This window comes from Aquarana catesbeiana, linkage group LG04, assembly GCF_042186555.1.
Source record: "Aquarana catesbeiana isolate 2022-GZ linkage group LG04, ASM4218655v1, whole genome shotgun sequence".
Lineage (NCBI taxonomy): Eukaryota > Metazoa > Chordata > Amphibia > Anura > Ranidae > Aquarana > Aquarana catesbeiana.
In genome coordinates, this window is record NC_133327.1 from 294,579,957 (window position 1) to 294,604,160 (window position 24,204).

General features: G+C 43.3%; 2 protein-coding genes across 3 annotated transcripts in view; one reads left to right on the forward strand and one right to left on the reverse strand.

Moving 5' to 3' along the window:
* PRIM2 (DNA primase subunit 2) overlaps positions 1-24,204 on the forward strand; it is a 449,872-nt gene that overhangs the window by 64,630 nt on the left and 361,038 nt on the right. The window contains exon 1 of one of the 2 annotated variants that reach the window (XM_073626712.1): positions 12,875-12,987. The exons of the other annotated variant lie outside the window; for it this stretch is intronic. Within the exon in view, the coding sequence (XP_073482813.1) occupies positions 12,939-12,987 (49 nt within the window). The 5' untranslated portion in view covers positions 12,875-12,938. Of the gene's footprint in view, positions 1-12,874; positions 12,988-24,204 lie in introns of those variants that run through there. 2 annotated transcript variants of the gene reach the window in all.
* LOC141140007 (E3 SUMO-protein ligase ZNF451-like) overlaps positions 1-24,204 on the reverse strand; it is an 85,404-nt gene that overhangs the window by 26,363 nt on the left and 34,837 nt on the right. Inside the window, exons 6-9 of the mRNA XM_073626711.1 lie at positions 13,142-13,292; positions 12,852-12,978; positions 5,046-5,199; positions 1,014-1,161 (exon numbers count right to left, since the gene is read on the reverse strand). Of these exons, the coding sequence (XP_073482812.1) occupies positions 1,014-1,161; positions 5,046-5,199; positions 12,852-12,978; positions 13,142-13,292 (580 nt within the window). The remainder of the gene's footprint in view (positions 1-1,013; positions 1,162-5,045; positions 5,200-12,851; positions 12,979-13,141; positions 13,293-24,204) is intronic.

The following is a 24,204-nucleotide window of genomic DNA, read 5'->3' on the forward strand; positions in this document are numbered from 1 at the left end:
AACAAAACCACCTTTGAAATAAAAGATGAAATAGGTACAATGCAAACTTGTCCTTGTAAAGTTCTTTATAGGCCTGCCAATTCAAAGATTTGTCTAACAGATAGGATAGCTACCAAAATGGCTACCTGCTTGTAGGAATCTCTAAAGGAATATCCCCGGTTCAAAAGGTGGTCTTTGCAGGGCAGGGAGAACCAAATTAAGGTCCCTGGGAAGCAGAAGGGGTGCTGCAAGGGGGGCCTAACATCAGAAACACCTTGGTTAAAGGTTTTAAACAAGGAAGCACGAGGCCAAAGGCTTTTGAAAAAGGATGGATAAGGCCGATACTTGCCCTTTGGAGTGATGAAAGCTATATTTTGGTCAAGACCTTTTTTGCAGGAAGGCCAGGATTTGAAGAGAGAACAAAGATTCTGACTGGTTGCTCTTGCTAACAATAGCAATTATGTGCTCTTTTTATACATGCATTCCTCACTGGGATAGCTGCCAGCCCTTTTGCTGTGATTCATTTGGCCTGCACAGTCAAATTTAGATCCAATTGCACAACTTTAATAACAGTGGCAGTAACACAATGAAAATGGAGGGGTATCTGGCTCCATATACACTTCTGTGACTTCAGTTGGACTTTGAGGTGCTTGTTAGAACCCAAGATTTAATGCTGGAACTATGCTCAAGTAATTTAAGAAAATCTTTGGGGCAATAAACACTTCCAAACAGAATTAATGCTTATCGATTGTTGGAAAATTTCTGACAATTTGGAAAGAGCAAAGGAAGTGCTGAAATGGGCATGCAGCATGCAAGCCACACTAAGACCGACAGCAGGTCCTAAAGCTTCAGCGAACACATGACGATGAATATCCTTAGACATAGTTTTCTCTTACAGTTACAGGGACTGTTACGGCAAAAATATTTGCAATATTTCTGCAGTTAGACGGTGATGTTTCTGGAAACACAAAACCAAACCTTTTGAGTGGAGCGATATCCATCCATGTTAACGATTTACTCACAGCTACACCCACCTGAAGTGTGCAGTTACTTCCATATGAGAACGCAGCTCGCAGCGACAAGATGTACAAACAACCTGAAATGGAATGTCCTTACAAAGTGCAATCAAGACTCTCTTTGCATAAGATGGAATAGGTAGTGGGCGTGGAACTCCATTTTCACCTACAATAAGAGAAAGTGTTTATTGAAACAGAATCAGATGCACTGATTTGAAATTACACACGTCCCTGTTCTGCCACTCGTGCTCGCTTGTGGCCGGCGGTCATCGCGACCATCGGCCACGAGCATCAGCACCCCCCACTCCCCGACTGCAGCGGGCGCACGCGTCTGCTATCCCGCTTAAAGGAGCCGACGTATAGCTACGACGGCTCGCGGGATCGTGCCAACCTGCTGCAGTATAATGACGGCGGCTGGTCGGCAAGCGGTTAAGGTGGAACATGTAACATGCTCCCATTGCTCTTTCTCCCTGTGGCAGCAACACGGAGAGAAGTTCCCCATACTAGTTGTCACTTATTGAAAACAGCGCAGCCATGTGGGGCTCCACTCACACGGCCACATCATTCATAAACAGAGCTCTGTGTATGAATGAACTACAAGTCACGACATACTTTGCAGCTGTTGGCTTGTAGTTTTCAATGAACTACCACCGTGCTATGAGGGCTGTGGTAGTTCATGGATTCTTCCTGTCAGAATGTACTGGGTTCCTTGTACGAGGTACGAGCAAGCATATACACTGACAGGTCTGCAGAAGACCTGCATGGCATCAGATATCTGCTGATTGCTGGTGCAATGCTTTACAGGCTCCCAAAACAAAAACAAAAATAAATCCACGTTTTTGTAACTGCAAAGAAAATGTGCATTTATTATTCATTTTTTAAGTGAACTTATCCTTTAAAGGATATCTAAAACACAATAAAAAATTTAATATTACAGCTTTACCAATCCTTTGATTCACTTATGCTGCACATAAATAAATTTATCATATGTGCTCATGACTGATGTCATTTGTGACTAGGCGCTTAAGGCAGAGCTGGAAGTCATGCTTTGATTGCATGGATCATTCTCAAGTTAATTTTTGAAGATTGAGGATTTACTTGCACTTTTTGCCTTATTTGTTATTCATTTTTTTTCACATATGAGAAATGTATTTGTTATGTGCAGCATGAGTTTGATACAATTATCTGAGGTGTGTGTTATCCTACACATATGCTTGCTGCAATCGTCACACTTTTTATACAGCCAGTTGCGCGGGATTTTCTATTAACAGAAAAGTATCTGCTGATCCTAACAAATATTTTTCGTCCTTTGAAATTTTCTGTGCAATGAAATAAATTGTAAAACAATCTTATCAGTTTTCCCAGCTATCTTCTTTGAATTACAAATCCTCCCTTCCTATTAATGCAGATATGGATAGGAGGTTGTTTTTTAGTTCAGATCAGAAGAGCAGCTTAAGGGCTCACACTGACGATCCGTATGTCCGTTTTTCATCCTTCCGTTGGATGAAAAACGGACATACATGTATCCCTATGGAGCGTCGGATGTCAGCGGTGACATGTCCTCTGACATCCGACCCACTCCGATCTGAAAAGTGCAACGGAGGAAAACCCTACTTTTCAATCCGTGATCGGATCGGGTGACGACGGACACTACGGTCCGTCATCATCCGATCCCCCATAGGGGAGAGCGGCGCTCTGACAGGTCCGTCGCTGCACAGTGTGCAGAGACAGACCTGTCATCTTCCTGCTCAGCGGGGATCGGCGGAGCGATCATCTATGATCTGCCCCGTGTGAAAGAGCCCTAAGGTGCTGCACTATGGATACAGTATATTAAGTGAGCGATCAAGGACAAGAAGTGTGCTGCTAGCAGGATCATGAGGTGAAAATAAAAGAATAAAGGAACTGTAATAAAAATTATGAATGCAGCTACGACATCCAAGGACACTACTCGTCATAATATTCTTTTCTCCAAGTTTGAGACCAAGCCTTTGATCAATAGATCAAAACAAAAGCAGCGGAAATAACAGGGCAGTGTCTTTTGGTGGCTTAACAACCAGGTAGCAGCAAGCAGTACAAGAATAAACCATAACATGGCAACAGGCCCAGCACAATAGAGAGGCGGGAGCAGGGTCTTTCAATCAACTTTGAGAAAAGAATTTTATGCTGAGTAGAATAATTTTACTTCATCATTCACTGTTGAAACATAGGGGATTTGATTTACTAAAACTGGGAGAGTGCAAAATCTGGTGCAGTTGTGCATGATAGCCAGATTTTAACTTCAGCTTGTTCAATTGAGCTTTGACAAAAATAAAATAAAAAATAAAACTTGGAAGCGGATTGGTCTCTATGCAGAGCTGCACCAGATTTTGCACTCTCCAGTTTTAGTAAATTAATCCCATAGTCTTTGATCAATGGAATAACTAAAACCAGTGGGAGGTCCACAAGCAGTACAAAAAGCGAGATGTGGGCAAAATTCCCAACAAAAAAACAAGGTAATACCCATCATCTCAATGCTTTCCGAAAAAAAGCTTGGCAGCCAAAGCTGGCATCTACCTTTAAAGCAAAGTTCCATCCAAAAGTGGAATTTCCGCTTTAAGGACTCCTGACATGCCGCATTTAGCATGTCATTTTTTTGGGGTGGGGGGGTTTTGGGGGGGGGAGGCTCTGGTCCCTCCCTCCCTGCAATCTTCTGGGACATGTCACAGGTCCCAGAAGATCGCCTGGCCATTCAGGACACGCAGCGCATCTCACGCATACGCAGTGCGCACTCGGCTGTGAAGCCGCAAGCTGTCACAGCTGGGTGCCCACAGTAATGATGCCGGCGCCGTGGAGAGGCAGGGTAGAGAACTGAGGTTTCGGACAGTCGCATCACTGGACCATGGGGCAGGTGAGTGTTTGTTTATTAAAAGTCAGCAGCTACACTTTTTGTAGCTGCTGACTTTTAATAAACACAGAAACGGCTGTAACTCCACTTTAAAGTGTGGAAAACCCCTGGACAAGTGGTCAGGCTTATCGCCCGCCAATCGTTACGTGTTGGCTAGTTTTTGCCACGGAAGCGAAGTAACGTGACAGTGCTATGTAAATGACTCTATCCGCTGCCTACGTCATAGGCTCTTTACCAAGATTGGTGATGCGATGTGTCGCTGCGCGCACCTGGGGGCACACACGAGTGGGCTGTTCTGAAGGTCATATGACGTCCAGTCAGAACAATAAAGCCCCCACCCAGCCGTCATTCTGCTATAGACGAGAAGGTGTTAATAACAAACATGTACATACTTACCCGCTCTGTGCAGTGGTACCAGCACCATCTTGTGGTCAATCATCCCAAGCACTCTAAAAAATGGGTTTTGCACAGAGCAGCCCTGAGCCTCCTTCTTGGGTCCCACACCTGCTGTCCTGTCCCCTTTCCTCTGCTGAGTGCCCCTAGAGCATAGACTGCACAAAGGTAAAAACCTTCAGCCTTTAGTACGACTTTAAGGTGTAGGAAGATTGCCGAGTCTTTGCCTTAGAATTTGCCCTCCTATGCTGGGACATTTGTGGCGAGGTCTTTTTGTCTTCCCAGTGTACAAGTTTTTTTGCAATCCTTGATATTTCACAAGCTATGGTAATTGGATTAACGTGTACCTGGGTGACTATAAATGCCTGGGGAATTTTCGCAACACTCATTGGAAATTAAGTATGAGTATAGATGAAATATGAAATGTCTTTACCATAACAAAACAAGTCCAGTTTATTAGGACTAACCACTACTAGCTATATCATGATCTGAATAATTAACCTTCACAGACATGAGGTATAGAAGTGTATGGTTCATGAAGTACTGACAATTTTAGATATGCATTTGCCCCCTTTTGTTAATATTACAGCAAGTACTGTCCTTACATTTTATTTGTCAAGCACAATATGAACAGTGCCACTCAATCCCTACCATTCAGGTCTAAATAAATACAGCAGGTACAACAAAACTGTAAACCACATACTAAAAAAGCGGCAAATAAAACAAAAAACGAAGACACTGTTCCAAATAAGCATGATAGTCAACATACATACCACGAAGTGCGATGCTTCGTACAAAGTGATTGCTTACTGACATGTGCTTCAGACATTCATCTCTTTGGTTAAAAAGTAGAAAACATCTAGGACAAGCAAAACACTGAACAACTAATGGAGGGAGAGCATGTTGATGACCATCAGCCAACTTTACCTAAGAGAGAAAAAAAAAAGAAAAAAAGAAAAAAGAAAAAAGAAATGCATGTAAATACGTATAATAAGGGCTCATTTACACTTGCTTTAACATACAAAGTGCCTACTATTTCAACATGCTTTTTTGATGTGTTTTTTCATGCTTCTGTGATTTTTTTAAGCTTGGCATATGCCCTGTGTGTGTGTTGATTTTCTATGTGTTTTAAAGCAGCTCAGTAGAACCCCCAACTCATTAAACTTGTTTGGCAGATCTCTAGCTCAGTAGTAATCCCCAGCTCTGCCGATTCCCTATTCTACTGTAGGAGGTACAAGATGGGGCCCACAAGCAAACTAAACTAAACTAGAGCCATTCCTCTGCAGTGACCTCTAGTGGCAGGATTTGTAATAATTTAAGACTCCACAAAAAAAAAAAAAAAAAAAAGTGTATATGTATAAACACACACTATATTATATATACATATACATACACACACATACATACACACTGTGGATGGGTGGCACTGTTGCACCAGATCACATACATGTACATGATTTTACTTGGCATTTTTGGGTTTAGGGCACATGCGCATCCCCCTTGCCCAATCTGTCCTGTCATTCATAGTTACATATATAGTTACATAGTAGGTGAGGTTGAAAAAAGACACAAGTCCATCAAGTCCAACCTACGTGTGTGATTATGTGTCAGTATTACATTATATATCCCTGTATGTTGCGGTCATTCAGGTGCTTATCTAATAGTTTTTTGAAGCTATCAATGCTCCCCGCTGAGACCACCGCCTGTGGAAGGGAATTCCACATCCTTGCCGCTCTTACAGTAAAGAACCCTCTACGTAGTTTAAGGTTAAACCTCTTTTCTTCCAATTTTAATGAGTGGCCACGAGTCTTGTTAAACTCTCTTCTGCGAAAAAGTTTTATCCCTATTGTGGGGTCACCAGTACGGTATTTGTAAATTTAAATCATATCCCCTCTCAAGCGTCTCTTCTCCAGAGAGAATAAGTTCAGTGCTTGCAACCTTTCCTCATAACTAAGATCCTCCAGACCCTTTATTAGCTTTGTTGCCCTTCTTTGTACTCGCTCCATTTCCAGTACATCCTTCCTGAGGACTGGTGCCCAGAACTGGACAGCATACTCCAGGTGCGGCCGGACCAGAGCCTTGTAGAGGGGGAGAATTATCGTTTTAGCTCTTGCGTTGATCCCTCTTTTAATGCATGCCAATATTCAGTTTGCTTTGTTAGCAGCAGCTTGGCACTGCATGCCATTGCTGAGCCTATCATCTACTAGGACCCCCAGGTCCTTTTCCATCCTAGATTCCCCCAGAGGTTCTCCCCCCAGTGTATAGATTGCATTCATATTTTTGCCACCCAAATGCATTATTTTACATTTTTCTACATTGAACCTCATTTGCCATGTAGTCGCCCACCCCATTAATTTGGTCAGGTCTTTTTGCAAGGTTTTCACATCCTGCGGAGAAGTTATTGCCCTGCTTAGCTTAGTATCATCTGCAAATACAGAGATTGAACTGTTTATCCCATCCTCCAGATCGTTTATGAACAAATTAAATAGGATTGGTCCCAGCACAGAACCCTGGGGAATCCCACTACCCACCCCTGACCATTCTGAGTACTCCCCATTTATCACCACCCTCTGAACTCACCCTTGTAGCCAGTTTTCAATCCATGTACTAACCCTATGGTCCATGCCAACGGACCTTATTTTGTACAGTAAACGTTTATGGGGAACTGTGTCAAATGCTTTTGCAAAATCCAGATACAGATGCAGCACAAGTTAGTCAGGTCAGCAGGTCCCGGCCAATGATTTATGGCCTTGACCTACTGATCAGCTTAGCCAATCACAGCACAGAGCCCTGAAGTTAACCAACAAAACAGAGTTTTGCACTGAGAGCAGCAATCTGGCTGTTTTTTCAGGCACATCTACGGTATTAGGAAAAGCAGCACATATTGCACACATTACACATTGTTAGGCACACAGTTAACCCATTAATTGCCCCTAGATGTTAACCCCTTCCCAGCCAGTGTCATTAGTACAGTGACAGTAATGTATTATTAGCACTGATTAAGTCAGTGTCAGTTCCCACCCAGTGTCAATACTAGTATAAAAGAAAAATCTCTGTACACACACCCCAACCAATTCATATCCACTTATTGGGATTTATTTTTTCCTCAAAGACATGTAGCAGAATACACTTTAGCCTACACTTATGAAGGAATGTATTTTTTTAATTGGATAGGTTTTATAACAGAATGTAGAATATATTGTTTTTTCAATTTTTGCATTTATAGATTAAAAAATAAAAATCCCAGTGGTGATCAAATACCACAAAAACAAAGCTATATTTGTGTGAAAAAAGTATATAGTCAAATCTTCGATTGCGAGCATAATTCGTTCTGGAAACATGCTTGTAATCCAAAGCACTCGTATATCAAAGCGAATTTCCCCATAAGAAATAATGGAAACTCAGATGATTCGTTTCACAACCATTTTTTCATAGATCCTTCAGGTTTATAGTCCATATAAAATGATTATAGCAATGTGACAAGGTTGTGTAAGCATAAAATGTCCATCCAGAAATGGCCGCCTCCACAAGGGGATTAGAAGCAAAACCCAGCAGGAGCTACAGAGTATAAAAGAGCAAAGAGGCGCCTCTAACTGTAGCAATATGGTTACATTTAGTGAAGGTACAACATTAAATGACAGCTTTACCCCGGATACCTGCATGTGCCCGTTTTAATCATCAACCATGTGAGTTGCTAAATGTTGTACCTTCATTAAATGTAACCCATGTTGCTACACTTAGAGGCGCCTTCTCTTTTATACTCATTTGTGACGTGACGCTACTTGTATATCAAGACATCTATTATTTATCAAGTCAAAATAAAAAAAAATAAAAAAAAAAAATTATATAAAAAATGTTGCTAGTCTGGCAAAATACTCTTAAACCAAATTACTCTCAATCTAAGGTTTTACTGTATAAATGTAATTTGTGTACACAGTGCTGCATGATCGCACAATTGGTCTTTATTTTGTATAGAATTACATGTCGTAAGCCTGTTTTTTCACCAGTTTTGCTCATTTTTTTTTTTCAGGCTTTCCATATCTACGTGACCTTTGCTAGTTTCTCCTGCTTTGGTCCCACAGCTCTGATGATTAGTCCTAGCTCTACAGTCCCTGCTTGCCTCTTGCTATAGCGGTCCCACCTTTTGAAAAATTAGAAAGCCAAAATCACACACAGGGCATTTGTCAGCTTAACCACTTCAGCCCCGGAAGATTTTACCCCCTTCGTGACCAGAGCGTTTTTTGCGATTCGGCACTGCGTCGCTTTAACTGACAATTGCGCTGTCGTGCGACGTGGCTCCCAAACAAAATTGACGTCCTTTTTTTCCCACAAATAGAGCTTTCTTTTGGTGGTATTTGATCACCTCTGCGATTTTTTGCGCTATAAACAAAATAAGAGCGACAATTTTGAAAAAAAAGCATTATTTTTTACATTTTGCTATAAAAAATATCCCCCAAAAATATATAAAAAAACATTTCTTTTCCCTCAGTTTAGGCTGATCGTATTCTTCTACATATTTTTGGTAAAAAAAAAAAAAAAAAAAAAAAAAAAAAAAAAAATCGCAATAAGCGTTTAATAATTGGTTTGCGCAAACGTTATAGCGTTTACTAAATAGGGGATAGTTTTATGGCATTTTTATTAATATTTTTTTTTTTACTAGTAATGGCGGTGATCAGCGATTTTTATTGTGACTGTGACATGTCGGACATTTTTGACACATTTTTGGGACCATTGTCATTTATACAGCGATCAGTGCAATTAAAAATGCACTGATTACTGTGTAAATGGCACTGGCAGTGAAGGGGTTAACCACTAGGGGGCGGGGAGGGGTTAAGTGTGTCCTAGGGAGTGATTACTAACTGTAGGGGGATGGGCTGTATGTGTGACGTCACTGATCTCTGCTCCGATGACAGGGAGCAGAGATCGAGTGACACTTGTCACTAGGCAGAACGGGGAGATGCTGTTTACAACGGCACCTCCCAGTTCATCTGCTCCGTGAGGCGATCGCGGGTATCCCCGCGGGCGATTGAGTCCGCGGGACCCGCGACCCGACTCACAAAGCTCCCGGCCGGCGCGCGCACCGCGCATGCAATGGCATGGCGGGGAATTCAAATGGACGTATGGGTATGCCCATTTGCCCAGCCGTGCCATTCTGCCGACGTACATCGGCGTGCGCCGGTCGGGAACCGGTTAAAGGGGTTGTAAAGGTTCGTGTTTTTTCCCCTTAATGCATCCTATGCCACCGGGGGGGGCGGGACCGAGGCATATACGCTGTGTCTATGCACGCAGCTAACCCCCTTGGGATAGAGCTTCCCAGAGGGAGGTTAGCTATTGCGGGGAGGAGCCGAGACAGCCACCGAGGGACCCCAGAACAGGAGGATCGGGGCCACTCTGTGCAAAACAAACTGCACAGTGGAGGTAAGTATAACATGTTTGTTATTTTTAAAAAAAAGAAACAAACCCATACTCCTTTAAAGCTTTAAAAAAGCATCACAGAAGCATCAAAAACACATCAAAAGAGCATGTTGAAGCAATAGGAGCTTTCATGCGTGTTAAATTTGAAGCAAGTGTAAATGAGTGCTTACTGAGTTGGGGGTACTACTGAGCTGGGATTATACTGAGCCCCTTTAAAACAAAAATAGAAAATTAAACACACAGGGCATTTGCCAAGCATTTGCATTTGCCAACCTTTTAAAAAAAAGCTTTGTGGAAGCATCATAAACACATCAAAAAAGCATGTTGAAGCAGTAGGAGCTTTAGGTCTTGCTCAAAATGCCGAAGCATAGCAAGCATGCCTATAGCCATAGCCTCCCTGGTGGTATGATTATTTCAGATTTTTGCGTCTCAAAGCGGTACAATTATTTTGCATAGAAATTTGGCGTTTTATATTGTAGGCCTGTAATTCTTAGCAATAACACACTTAAATCTGTCCACCAAGAGTCTAGTAGATATCCCGGGTATGATGAAGTTTGAAACACAAAATCATAATATAATAAATATAAATAATTATCAAAAATAATAATAATAATAATATTAATTTTCCCACGATGCACTATCGCTCAATTCTGCAAGTGTTCTAATTTACTATCGCTGTTTTCTAGCTGGTCTAAAACCACTTTTGACTTAAAAGGACACTTTTTGGTTGCTATGGACAATCTCAAGTTTCCAGGCAGAAAGAACAGTATATATAATATAAAACTGCATGCAGGGCACTGGGTACAAAAGAGATGTAAAATAATTTCATACAGTAATGTAATCTGTAAGATTACAGTGTACTTACTGTATGTATGATTTTTCACTTTTTTGAATTTGCCGCGACCCTTGCAGGGAACGGAGCCTGGCACAGAGAGGCTTCGGGCGGAGGACAGAGCCCGCAGACACAGCAGAGGGACATCGCAGGAACCTGGGGACAAGGTAAGTATACCGCACCAGCATCCTGCAATGCAATCCCGAGTGTGACTCGGGGTTACTGCTAATGGTGCTGAAATTTAACCACGAGCCACACTCAGGAAAACCGACAGGGAGGTTAATGCAAGTAGTTTGTTGATTTTGTGTTACGTTAAACACGTATTAAAAGTTAAAAAACACTCCCCAAACTCCCTATGCACATTTGACACGCGTTAAAACACGCCAGATGCCTAGGTTTTCTCTTGGCTGTTGGGAACAAGGTCTAACACGCTACAAACGCATTGCAAACCCGCTGCAAACACATGCCAGTGCGTTTAAGGTACATTACGATAGACTTGAATGAAAGGAGTTGAGATGCTTCAACTCCTTCAAAACTCCACATTAAGTTTCATTTATGAAGTGCAGCAATGTGACGCAACACAAACGATTTATGTGCTGTCTATATTATAAACTGCAAACTGCTTTGCTAGGCGTTTGAGGTGAGTTAAAAGTGCACCCCAAACTCCTAATTTAATGCCAGTGTAAACAGGGTCCAAATGAGCCCTAAGTGAGAGGGAGTAACTGGCACTGAACATACAAGCACTTACACAGGTCTGACCCAAGTGATAACAGTGCCAATAAATATACTCTATATACATACAGTAAGTGCCATCTTGTTTTTTAAAAAGTGTGAATAGAAAACTCTATACACCAATTTGAGCTTAGTGAAATATAGGCTTTTGTTGTTAGACAGGGGATAAAGTTCTCCAAAGAGGAAAAAGTGCAAGTAAAAATAAATAAAATGTATATTAAAATGGCAACTTGCAGCAATCTTTCTTCCATAAATGCTTAAATAACATGCCTAAAATACATAGGAGAGTGTTGTTGAAATAAATGGTTTGGCAACAGGGTCTCTCATTAATCTTAACAATTTTGCTCAACATAAGTATAATCCAGATCCTCCTCTTCTTGGGTCCCTCTTCGGCGCTCATGGCCCCTCCCTCCTGTTGAGTGCCCCCACAGCAAGCAGCTTGCTATGGGGACACCTGAGCCGTAGCTCCCTGTGTTCATTCAGACACGGAGCCACAACCCAGCCCTGCCCCCTCTCTCTCTCCTCATTGGCACACTGACTTTGATTGGCAGCAGGAGCAAATGGCGCTTCACTGCTGTCTCAGCCAATGAGGAGTGAGAGTCCCGGACAGACGAGTCTCTCGAGCGACATCGCTGGATCGAGATGGGGCTCAGGTAAGTATTAGGGGGGCTGCTGCACAAAGAAGGCTTTTTATGCTAATGCATTAAGATAAAAAAACCTTCTGCCTTTACAACCACTTTAATGACATTTTTGCAAATCCCAATAACTCGGGGGTATGGGATGCAAGATCCATCCTACAATGTCACTTTAAAGCCTAACTCCAGGTTTCTTGTGACCTTCGTTTGTTTGCACCAAGCTAGTTCAAATGTACAACTTGGCTTCACTAACAGATGCACTCGCTGGAAGATCTGAATAAACTGTATGTAGTATTAGCTACATACAGTATACAACACTGAAATATGGCAGGACGGGGACTTGCTGTTCTATTTCCAGAACAAAATCGAGTTGGCCTGAGTGCTGCTCAGCCACTCACAGGAAGCCTTGTGTTGTATGAATGAATATAGACCTTCCTCCAATTGGCTTAATAGGAGAGGTGAGCATCTCCACTTCAGCCAACCAAAGGAAGCATTGCATTCATTGATGAATTACAAGGATTCCTGTCAATGGCAGAGCAGCTTTCAGGCCAACTTGAATTTGTTCTGGGAGAGGACAGGAAGTTAAAGCTACATACAGTTTATGCAGTGGTGACCGGGGAAGCAAATTGTTTGGACCAGCTTGGTTCAAATGAACTATTTGAAGTCACAAGAAACCTGGGGTTAAGCTTAAATCATTGTTTCTGGTAATCCTTAACCAGTTTTAAGATATAAAGTAACAAAACCTTAATCTTCCTTGAGCACATTGCCAGTATATGCATGTGCATACAAAAAGTGGCCCCATCCACAACTAACTTACCCCCACCCCCCATTGCCAACATACAGGCTATATGCTGCAGTCACAGGCTCCCTGTAAAAGAAAATAAACACTTGGTGGAATTAACGTAAAAGGAGATAAAGTGCACCTTTACCACTGTGTAATCTTATTTTTTTTTTTTTTTTCTTACCTTTGTAGCCAAATGAACGGTGTATTCTTTGGTGGTTAAAAATCGTTCCTGACACACAAGGCAAACATATGAGCTATCACACACTCCATGAAGAGAAATAGTTGGATCACAAGGGGAGTGATCAAACCTAAAAAAGGTACATAAACTATAAAAACAGTAAATGGCAACAGAAATGAGTGTCAAAAAAGATAAATTCATCTACTTAAGGCAAAGACATTTGCCTCCTGAAGTTATTTTTTTTCCAAACCACATCATGACTGAGCAGTTGATATACAGGCTCCATAACCTACCTTTTTAGATGACCAAACAGCAGTTGCCGATTGTCAAATTTTCTGTTACAATGCATCACAGGACAAGTGATTGGTTCTGTGTTTAAGGGGCCAATTTCCTTTGGCTGGGAGAAAGTTCTGCGGCTAGAGCTCACATTACCTGGCTTGAGACCTGAAAAAAGAACACTTATTTAATCACACACTACAAACAGATCAGTGAAGGAATAACTGAAAATTGTGGACACACATAATATAGCTCCTCCAACTCCCAATAATCCTGAAGAGGGAATCCAGCCAAAGGAAATTTAAAAGTTTTGTGGATGGAGGAGTAGTGGAAGGGCTAATACCTACATTAGGTTTCAATTCTTCTGTCCCCATTGGGGAAGATTCATTCTCCCATTTTGTCATTGGGACAGAATGTGAAGGTAAAACCAACATTTGGAAGTGGCTACCAGAACACGAGGAGGAAGAAAATACCTGATCTCAAAGATGGAATTATCCCTGAGAACAACCATAATACTTATTTAATGCTCTGTTGCCAGGACACGAGGCAAGGGGAAATATCCCCAAAAGGGAACGCAGTATACATTTGGGGACAAACAACCGCACCATTGTCAAATTGGGAGCAGTGGCTGCGTTCATGCAGCTGCTGTGTCCCAATAGACATCAATGAGCTGCCTGCACGAGGATGCATATAACACTTGTGCATCCCCATGTGGTAAAAACGCAGCGCTTGTACAGATGTAAAATTATGTATGCTCATGTGAATGAGGCCTTACTGTGAAGGAGGGCTGGCACAGACAAATCAGGACTCTTGGTTTAGGAAATCATCTAATTTTCACATCAAAGGCTTAGTGAATCTTTTGCAGCAACATTGATTTAACAATCATTGCACATTTACTAATCTTTGCAATGAAACCTTCAGTGCATTGAACGAGCAATCAGTGCATCTTGGATGCAATGTGCAGGTTCTTGCAATGTTCCCCCCTGCCTCAGGTCCATTGGGAGGTACAGACATGCTACAAAGAAGTGCAGCATTAAAGTGGGTGTAAACCTCAGACATGAAATATGAACAAAACATATCACTCTATAGTGTGTACTTATAGTCTATAGTGTGTCTCAATTAAGAGCACCAATTGTCATTTCTGTCTGCTGCTTTGTTACTTTGTTATCAGCATGAATCACTTCTGGCAGGTTTTCCTGACACCAAGAGAAAAATAAAAGTGACAGGGGAGAGATCTCCAGCAGATTGACAGCCTCATCTCTGTTCCTGTGTGAAGGGGGAGTCCTTGCCCTCAAGTCAGCTCTCAGAGTATAACTTCAGCCTTCTGCCCGTTTTCTGAACTTAGACAAGCTTTATAATTTAACACTTTGAACATATGTAGGTAAGAAAAGACTGAAGATACACAGCGATGATACACATGTTGTATCTGTCTATCACCTGAGGCCAGTCACTTCACTGGGTGTATGTAAGGGTTTACAACCACTTTAACTACAGAGTGGGAAGAAAGATCGCCAAAAAAAAAAAAAAAAAAAAAAAAAAAAAAAAAAGTGAAGTCCCATGGCTGCGGTACCTGATGGGGCATGTAGGAAGTACCCCAAAAACCTAGATGATGCCAAGTTCAACAGATCCCCAAATTGTGCATAAAGATGCACCCTGCAATTTAGAAAAGGGGGGTTTGGGTATGATGCATGGGACGATGTTTCATGTTACACGCTATAAGTTGGTGTAACATGAAACATGGTCTAACACATAAACCTTTGTTTTGGCGATAGCGTTTAGGTATGGCAGTCTATTCTGACATATTCTAAAATTGTATTTCAGGACAGAGAGGACTTTAATTCGGTAGCAAATTTGGATAAATATATTTCTTTGGTTTTATTTGAGAATAAATAGTAACTTTTTTTATTGCATTTTGTGTATTTTTTCTCAGAAAAGCATGTCCATATTTTGCACACACCCATATATTCACCCTAAAATTTAATCAAGACATAATTCATCATTGGTATGCAGATTAAAATGAGATCACATTAGTGCAATCAGCATGACTGTTACTTTCACAGGTTAGCATTTGGTGAAAATTCCAATGACACTACATTCACTGATACACATACTGTATATTTATGTCCCCAATTTTTCCCCCTTTTTTTGTGCCTCCTCTTTATAGAGAGGTGATCTTCCGCTGTATGAAAAGGAGGCACAGAGCTGTAACAGCTTTGCCTGAGCATTCGTACTAACAGAAGTGCCGTGCCATCACATCCCTTCCGATGTGAAGACCTACACATCACTCCTATTGAAAGGCAAGTAGAATGATGGGAAGTCCTGGAGTCGATTGTTTTAATATCTGGATTAGCACCAGACCTCAGTGGTTCCAGTGCTAGTGCTGAAGGGGGCCACAGCAGCCACTGACATTGGCTGCAATAAACACCACTGGTAGATAAAAGGGCTAAGGGCAATCTAGGTTAAAGAGGAAGTAAACCCAGATAGGTTTTACTTCCACTTTTGTTCCCTGCAAATTAAAAGCATAATGGGCTAGTATGCATGTTACGGGGGTGTTAACCCTTCCCTATGCTATCCAAAAAGCTTAAAAATAGTTTTTTTGGCTGGAGCTACACTTAAAATATGTACCTGTTCCGACTTACAAACAGATTCAACTTAAGAACAAACCTACAGTCCCTAACTTGTTTGTAACCCGGGGACCCCCTGTATTGGAACAAAACAAAAAACAAAAAACGGGTGGAAAAAATAGGATTTTTATGACAGCTTACCTGTAAAATCCTTTTCGTTTGATGTACATCACGGGATACAGAGCCTCAGTAATTACTGATGGGTTATATAGGGTATCACTAGGTGATTGGACACTGGCACACCCTAAACAGGAAGTTCAACCCCCTATATAATCCCTGCCCTTACAGGGATATCTCAGTTTTGTAGAAAAGCAATATAAGTGTATTAGAAGAGGGGCGGGACCTCTATGTCCCGTGATGTACATCAAAAGAAAAAGATTTTACAGGTAAGCTGTCATAAAAATCCTATTTTCTTTCTCGTACATCACAGGACACAGAGCCTCAGTAATTACTGATGGGATGTCCCAGAGCAATGCTATTTGAGGGGAGGGGACCACACAACGTAGGGTGTAATCAGATCTGAGGACCTCAGACTGCTGCCTGCAGCACACTACGCCCAAAGGCGATATCCTCATGCCTTCCCACATCCACCTGATAAAATCTGGTGAATGCATGGACTGAAGACCAGGTTGCGGCTTTGCAGATTTGAGCCATAGAGGCCTGGGTGATGCACCGCCCAAGAAGCACTAATAGCCCTTGTGGAGTGTGCCTTGATTTGAAAAGGTGGAATTTTCTGTTACAAACCGTAAGCTTGAATAATCATTTGTCGAATCCAGTTTGAAATGGTAGACTTAGACGCTGCCTGTCCTCTATTGGGACCTTCTGGCAGTACGAACAAAACATCCGTTTTGCGAATTTGAGCAGTTGCTTTCAGATAGGCCTTGACTGCTCTTACTACATCCAAATAATGTAGTGACCTTTCTTCCGAAGAACAGGGATCTGGAAAAAAGGAAGGCAGAACAATATCTTGGTTTAGCTTAGAACCTGAAACCACTTTCGGTAGAAAGCTAGGATGAGGGCGCAACACCACTCTATCCTTGCGTATGATTAAATAAGGCTCTTTACGGGAAAGAGCTGCTAATTCTGATACTCTTCTAGCAGAAGAAATGGCTACCAGAAAAATCAACTTTCTTGTCAACAAGACCAAGGGAATTTGACGTATTGGTTCAAAAGGCTGTTTCTGTAAAACTGAACCAAATTCAAGTCCCAGGGGTTTAGGGGAGCCTTAACCGGAGGATTAAGACGCGTCACCTTCTGCATAAAGTTTCGGACCAAAGAATGTGAAGCAAGTGGCCATTGAAATAATACTGATAAGGCCGAGACCTGGCCCTTGATAGTACTCAAGGCCAGCTTCATTTCTAATCCCATTTGTAGAAAGTCAGGAATTCTACCTATTACATATTTTCTGGGATGCCAACCCCTGGATTCACACCAGGATACATAAGCATTCCAGACTCTATGATAAATCACTCTGGAAGCTGGCTTCCTTGCATTGATCAAGGTAGAGTTCACCGGATCTGAAAGCCCATGACTCTTCAGAATGTGGGCTTCAATAGCCAAACCGTCAAATTTAGCATTTGTAAGGCAGGATGGAACACTGGACCTTGAGATAACAGGTCTGGACGTAACGGTAGGGTCTACGGGGAACCTACTGTCATCCTTACTATTTCTGCATACCAAGCTCTCCTGGGCCAAGCTGGGGCCACTAGAAGTACCGACTTCTTTTCCTGCCTGATCCTGCGAAGGAGTCGTGGCAGTAGCAGAATAGGAGGGAATGCATAAATCAGTGAGAACCGATGCCACGGAATCGGTAAAAATGTGGTGCTGCGCTAATCCTTTTAGATAGGCAATGATTATACGTGTAATAACTCAGTGATCGTGGGTGCCTCCCAGTCCAGATAAAATAAATATTTACAAATGTCAATAGAAAAGTAACTTAATGTGACAGTGGTGAGAGTATGTAATGGTGATATGTATGACTATATACTTATCATACAGGTGTTCAGCTAGTGCTAGCAGTAAAACATGCACAATATGTAAAAAGTGATCAGTGCTTATACGTCATAATACACAGAATATATATAAGTATATAAAAAAAAAAAATATATATATATATATATCTATCTCTATCTATATATCTATATATCTCTATAGATATATATATAGATATAGAGATATATCTATATATATATATATATATATATATATTTTTTTTTTTATATACTTATATATATTCTGTGTATTATGACGTATAAGCACTGATCACTTTTCACATATTGTGCATGTTTTACTGCTAGCACTAGCTGAACACCTGTATGATAGGTATATAGTCATACATATCACCATTACATACTCTCACCACTGTCACATTAAGTTACTTTTCTATTGACATTTTTCTTTCATTTGTAAATATTTATTTTATCTGGACTGGGAGGCACCCACCATCACTGAGTTATTACACGTATAATCATTGCTTAGCGCAGCACCACGTTTTTACCCATTCTTACTTTAGCTAGAGACAGGTTGTACCCTATTCGGTGTAGGCTGCTTTTTCTTTGTTTCACTTAGATATGGGCCCCCCCCCCTTTTTTTTCTCCCTCACCCCGTCTCGCGATAGCGCAGGAATACCCCATAACCATTTGATGCCACGGAATCACCAACGCATCTGTCCCGTATGCAAGAGGATCCTTTGTTCTTGCCACAAACTTGTCGATCTTTTTGTTGAATCTGGATGCAAACAGATCTACATCTGGAACCCCCCCCCATCTTTGGCATATGGCCCAAAAGACGGGGTGAAGAGACCATTCCCCTGGGAATAACCGCTGGCGACTCAAATAGTCCGCCTGCCAGTTCTCTATCCCCGGAATGAAAACTTACGATATGCATGGCAGATGCTTTTCTGCCCAGACTAAAATCTGGTTCACCTCTCTGAGCTGCCCGACTCCTGGTGCCTCCTTGATGATTGATATAAGCCACTGCTGTGGCATTGTCGGACTGGATCCTGACAGGGCAACCCTGTAGCCTGAGAGTCCAGGCCTTTAGGGCTAGATATGCCACACGGATCTCCAGAATGTTGGTAAGGTCCTCTCGATTTTGGACCATTCCCCTTGGACCGCAGACTGTTCCAGAACTGCTCCCCAGCCCAAAAGACTGGCATCCGTTGTTACCACCGTCCAGGTAACCGGTAAAAAGGATTTCCCTTTCTGCAGGCTTTCGGGTATTAACCACCAACTGAGGCTCTGACGCACTGCACGAGACAGGTGCATCGGAAAATCTAATGCCTGAACCTTCTTGTTCCAAGCAGACAGGATACTGTGTTGCAGCAGTCTTGAATGAAACTGAGCATAGGGAACAGCTTTGAATGAAGCCACCATCTTTCCCAGCAGCCTCATACAAAGATGGACAGAAGGACCCTTTTTGGTCCTGACTACCAGAATTAGCTCTCTTAAGGCAGTGATCTTTGCCTGAGGTAAAAATACCTTCTCTTGGCTTGTGTCTATGACCAGGCCCAAATATTCTAGTCTTCTTACTGGTTTTAAGAAAGACTTTTCTAGGTTGAGAATCCAACCTAGGTGTTTCAGGTAGTTGACTGTGGTCACCAAGTTCCCGCTCAAACAGGCTACCGATCGGTCTATCAAGAGCAGGTCGTCTAGCTATGCTACGACAGTTACACCCTGAGCCCTTAATCTGGCCAGAGGAGGAGCCAAGATCTTTGTAAACACTCGAGGTGCAGTGGCTAGCCCGAAAGGCACGGCCACAAACTGAAAATGGCGTCCTTCTATTTCGAAGCGCAAGTACTTTTGATGAGCAGGAAAAATGGGTACATGCAGATACGCATCTCTGATGTCAATTGATGCCAGAAATTCTCCTCCCTGTAGGATGGAGACTACTGACCGGATTGATTCCATGCGAAAGGATCGAATCCTTAGGAATCGATTTAGATCCTTTAGATCCAGGATGGGTCTGACATCTCCATTTGGTTTTTGAACCGTAAAAAGGTTGGAATAAAATCCCAATCCTTGATCTTTTGTGGGAACCACCACGATGACCTTTTGCGACAATAGTCGCTTTAACGCTAGAAGGAGCGACTGCTTTTTCTCTGGATCTCTGGGGACATTTGATCAGAGGAAATGAGAAGAGGGGAATTCTTGAAACTCCAGTTTGTAACCTAGAGTTACCATGGAGATTACCCATCTGTCCTGGAAATCCTCCTGCCAGAGCTTTGAGAACCGTAGCAGTCTTCCCCCCACCCGAGCGAGCGGGGGCGCTCCTTTATAAGGAGGCTTTAGCGTCTTGTCTAGTAGGCTTCTTCCCCCAGGACTTCTTTTGTCCCTGGGGTCGACTTTGAAATGTATTTCTAGACCCTGACGGAGGAGGATGTCGCGACTGCCTGGAGGCTGATTGCTCCTGGCACTGGGGAAAGAGCCCGTTTGAAAGAGGGCCGCTTACTCTTTTTTTTTTTTATTTTAACAGGAAGAGAGTGCTTTTCCCACTAGAGATCTTTTGGATATAATTATCCAAATCCTCTCCAAACAGCCTTGCACCACGAAATGGAAATCCAGCCAGAAGTTTCTTACATGGTGCCTCGGCTGACCAGTTTTTCAACCATAAGATTCTACGCATATGCACCAACCCAAGTGAAAGACGAGAGGTTTAGATGATAGAATCTATGATGGCGTCAACAGCAAAACATAAGGCCGCTGGAAGGTTAGCCAACCCCTGGGCCTGCTGTTCAGGTAGAACTTTGAGGACCTGCTTAACATGGTCTCCTAAGTATTGACAGACTCCGATCGCTGCCACTGCAGGTTGAGCTACTGAACCTGCTAAGGAGAAAATATCTTTCAACAGTGATTCCATTTTTTTATCAACAGGATCCCTGAGCATCTAAGCATTGTCTACAGGACAAGTCAGACTTTTATTTACTGAGGAAATAGCGGCATCAACGGCCGGTATCCCCCACATCTTTATAAACTTTTCTTCCATCGGATAAAGTGTTGAAAACTTTTTAGGCGGAAAAAAACGTTTATATGGGTGATCCCACTCGGAATAAATGAGCTTTTCTAGCAAATTATGAACAGGAAAAGCATGTGTTGTTTGAGGAGGCTTCAGTGACCCCAAAGAAGAAGAGGGTTCTTTAACTGACTCATATACGGGTAATTTAAATGTGGAGCGGACCAATCCAGCAAGGATCTGTTCTAAGGCCTTCTCATCTTGAGAAGCTGAAGACGGCCCTTCTCCACTTGATTCCTCAGAGGAGGAATCATCAGTCCCATCCCGATCCTCAGAAAGGGAAAGGGATTCTTCTCCTTTTTCCCAGAGCTCCTCTGCCTGAGGGTCCTGGGTAACAGAGGAAGACCTAATGCGTTTTATTCCACTGAGTGAAGATGCGATTAAGGCCATTAATCTTTCCTCTAGTCCATTAATGGTTGAGGAAAAAACCTCCTGCGTAATATATACAGGGGATGCCAGAAGCAGATGCAGCCCCTGACCCCAACGGCTCTCCCTGGCTGGCCATCCCAGGTCCTTCAGGTGGGGAAGGCGCTGCAGAAGGGGGGTCCTCAAAGCCTGAGGGAGATGCCCTAGAGCCTCTGGTTTTTGGGGTATTAGTACCTCTTCTACCCATAGTGCAAAGCAAACAAGGTGGAGGTATCACACAAATGAAACACTGACTGCTGAGCGATGTAGTCCAGCAACTGCCGCTGCTACCAATGCCCAGTCAAATGTTTCTTAGTAAATGCTGCCTAGGAGAATGCCTGTGTCCCACCTTACATGCGACCGTCAGCTCTGTGTCCCTCCATAGGCTGTGTGCACCTGAAAAAAGTGTGCTTCATATAGCCTGTGCAGCCGGCGATGTGGGCATCTAAGCACGCCGGACTTCGAGCTGACGCCCCCCCCCTCGTTTTTTTCAAAAAACTTGCACTTTCCTGCACGAGCCGACCCTCCGGGACAAGCGTGGAGGGGAAGCTGGGGTGGAGGAGGAAGGAGAGAGGCCGGCATATGATGGGGTCTGCCACGTAGTAATGGCGGCGGTGATAGTGCGGTATGCTACCGCCTCTCAGACCACTGCGGCCCCCCTAATCTTGGGAGGAATATCCTTGAGGAAAAGCCCCCCCATCCCATCCTACCTGGAGCTCGGCTGGACGAGCTGTGCAGCGTGAACACTGAGACAGACAATCAAGCATGTGAAGGTATGTGCTCTTGGCAGCCCCCGGTGGCCACAATAGGCATAGCATACATTTACTTAAAGGAGAAACCTACTAGAATTTAAAAATTCTGTGGAATCTCCCTTACCTTATTCAGCTGCAGGGTTCTGTTATACAGACCTAATCTTCACCTCTCACGGTGGGCTCCGTTTGGAAAACCTTCAGAGACTGGGGCCCCCTATGGATAGGGGGAACCGCAGTTCTGGGCCTGTAAAGAACCCGGTCAAGAATAAGGCTAGCAAAACCAAATTCTGAAATGCGGGGTCCAGCTCTCTAAAAAGAGAAGAGTTACAGGTAAAACCTTGTTTCTTCGGACACGAGGCCCGGGTACCATCCAATTCGGCCTAGAAAGGACACTTTGAAATGGATCCGGTTCGCCTGGCTTGCCCCAGTATAGGATTAGGATATTCCCTTTGGAGCTCAGCACAGCACATCTTTACACGTGACCAACACCTAAGACACTTGCGAAAAAACTGAGGTATCCCTGTAAGGGGAGGGATTATATAGGGGTTTGAACTTCCTGTTTAGGGTGTGCCAGTGTCCAATCACCTAGTGATATGCTATATAACCCATCAGTAATTACTGAGGCTCTGTGTCCCGTGATGTACGAGAAAGAAAAGGCAAATTGGACATAATGTCACACAAAACTCCAAAAATGGGCTGGTCAAAATTCTTGGCATCCTTAACTTAATATTTGGTTGCACACCCTTTGGAAAAAAATAGCTGAAATCAGTCGCTTCCTATAACCATCAATAAGCTTCTTACACCTCTCACCCGGAATTTTGGACCACTCTTCCTTTGCAAACTGCTCCAGGTCTCTCTTGGAAGGACGCCTTTTCCCAACAGCAATTTTAAGATCTCTCCACGGGTGTTCAATGGGATTTAGATCTGGACTCATTGCTGGCCACTTTAGAACTCTCCAGCGCTTTGTTGCCATTCATTTCTGGGTGGTTTTTGACGTATGTTTGGGTCATGGTCCTGCTGGAAGACCCAAGATCTTGGACGCAAACCTAGCTTTCTGACACTGGGCTCTACAGTGCGACCCTTTGGTAATCCTCAGATTTCATGATGCCTTGCACACATTCAAGGCACCCAGTGCCACAGGCAGCAAAACAACCCCAAAACATCACTGAACCTCAACCATATTTCACTGTAGGTACTTCAGGTGTTCTTTTCCTTGTAGATCTCATTCCGTTTTCGGTAAACAGTAGAATGATGTGCTTTTAACAAAAAGCGCTATCTTGGTCTCATCTAGAGGTCAACCGATATGGGTTTTTCTCTGGCCGATGCCGATATTTAGAAATCACGGTGGCCGATATATGATGTCGATTTTTTTGGGCCGATATATTTGGCCGATTAATTTATTTTTTTTCCTTTCATCTCATAAAATCTAACAGTTAGACCCCTTTTGCACTGGGGCGTTTTTCAGGCGCTTTTGGGCTAAAAATAGCACCTGTAAAGTGGCTCCCCTGCAGTCTCAGAGGCGATGCGCTGGCAGGATGTTAAAAAAAAAGTCCTGCAAGGGGGCGTGGCTTAGCTATGGAAGCGTGAGGACGCGCCGCCAGGAGCTCTGCACTAGAACGGGCTGAGAATCCCCCGTAGAACCGAGCAGCCAAGCCATCCTCACATGCCAGGGGGCCGCAAACACCCGCCGGCCACCGAGGAACGGAGGGGACCCGAAATATCCCATTATTTCCTGAGGCAACAACAGATCTCCTCACCGGCCGGAGCAAGATGGTGCCGCCACGAGTCAGCACGGCAAGCACCGCAGCTACAAGTAAGAAGGGCACACAGGCAGCAACCTCCGCAGCGGAGGAGGACTTTCCCCCTCTACCACACAGGGCACCGTCACCCATACTGTCCCCTGCTCTCATGTCCGCGGACACTCCATTACCTTCAGATGGCACAGGGGATCTGAGCGGCCTAGTTGAGGGCTCACTGCGGGACATAGTGTCGGGCCTGCCTACCAAACAGGACTTAAACGCAATGGCAACCTCCATTGTTAATGCCCTCACTAGAGAACTGCACGATTTAAAGCAGCAAGTGGATACAGTAGAGGAGAGGGTAACTGTTATTGAGTCCTCTCAAACAGTTACAGAAGTCCGCATCACATCATTGGAGTCAGAGCACAAGGCTTTCTGCCGCTATCTTGTGGATGTTCATCTGCGGCTTGATGACGGCGAAAACAGGAGCAGACGGAACAATTTGCGCCTCAGAGGTATTCCGGAGGCTACCATGGGCCCCGACCTCCGG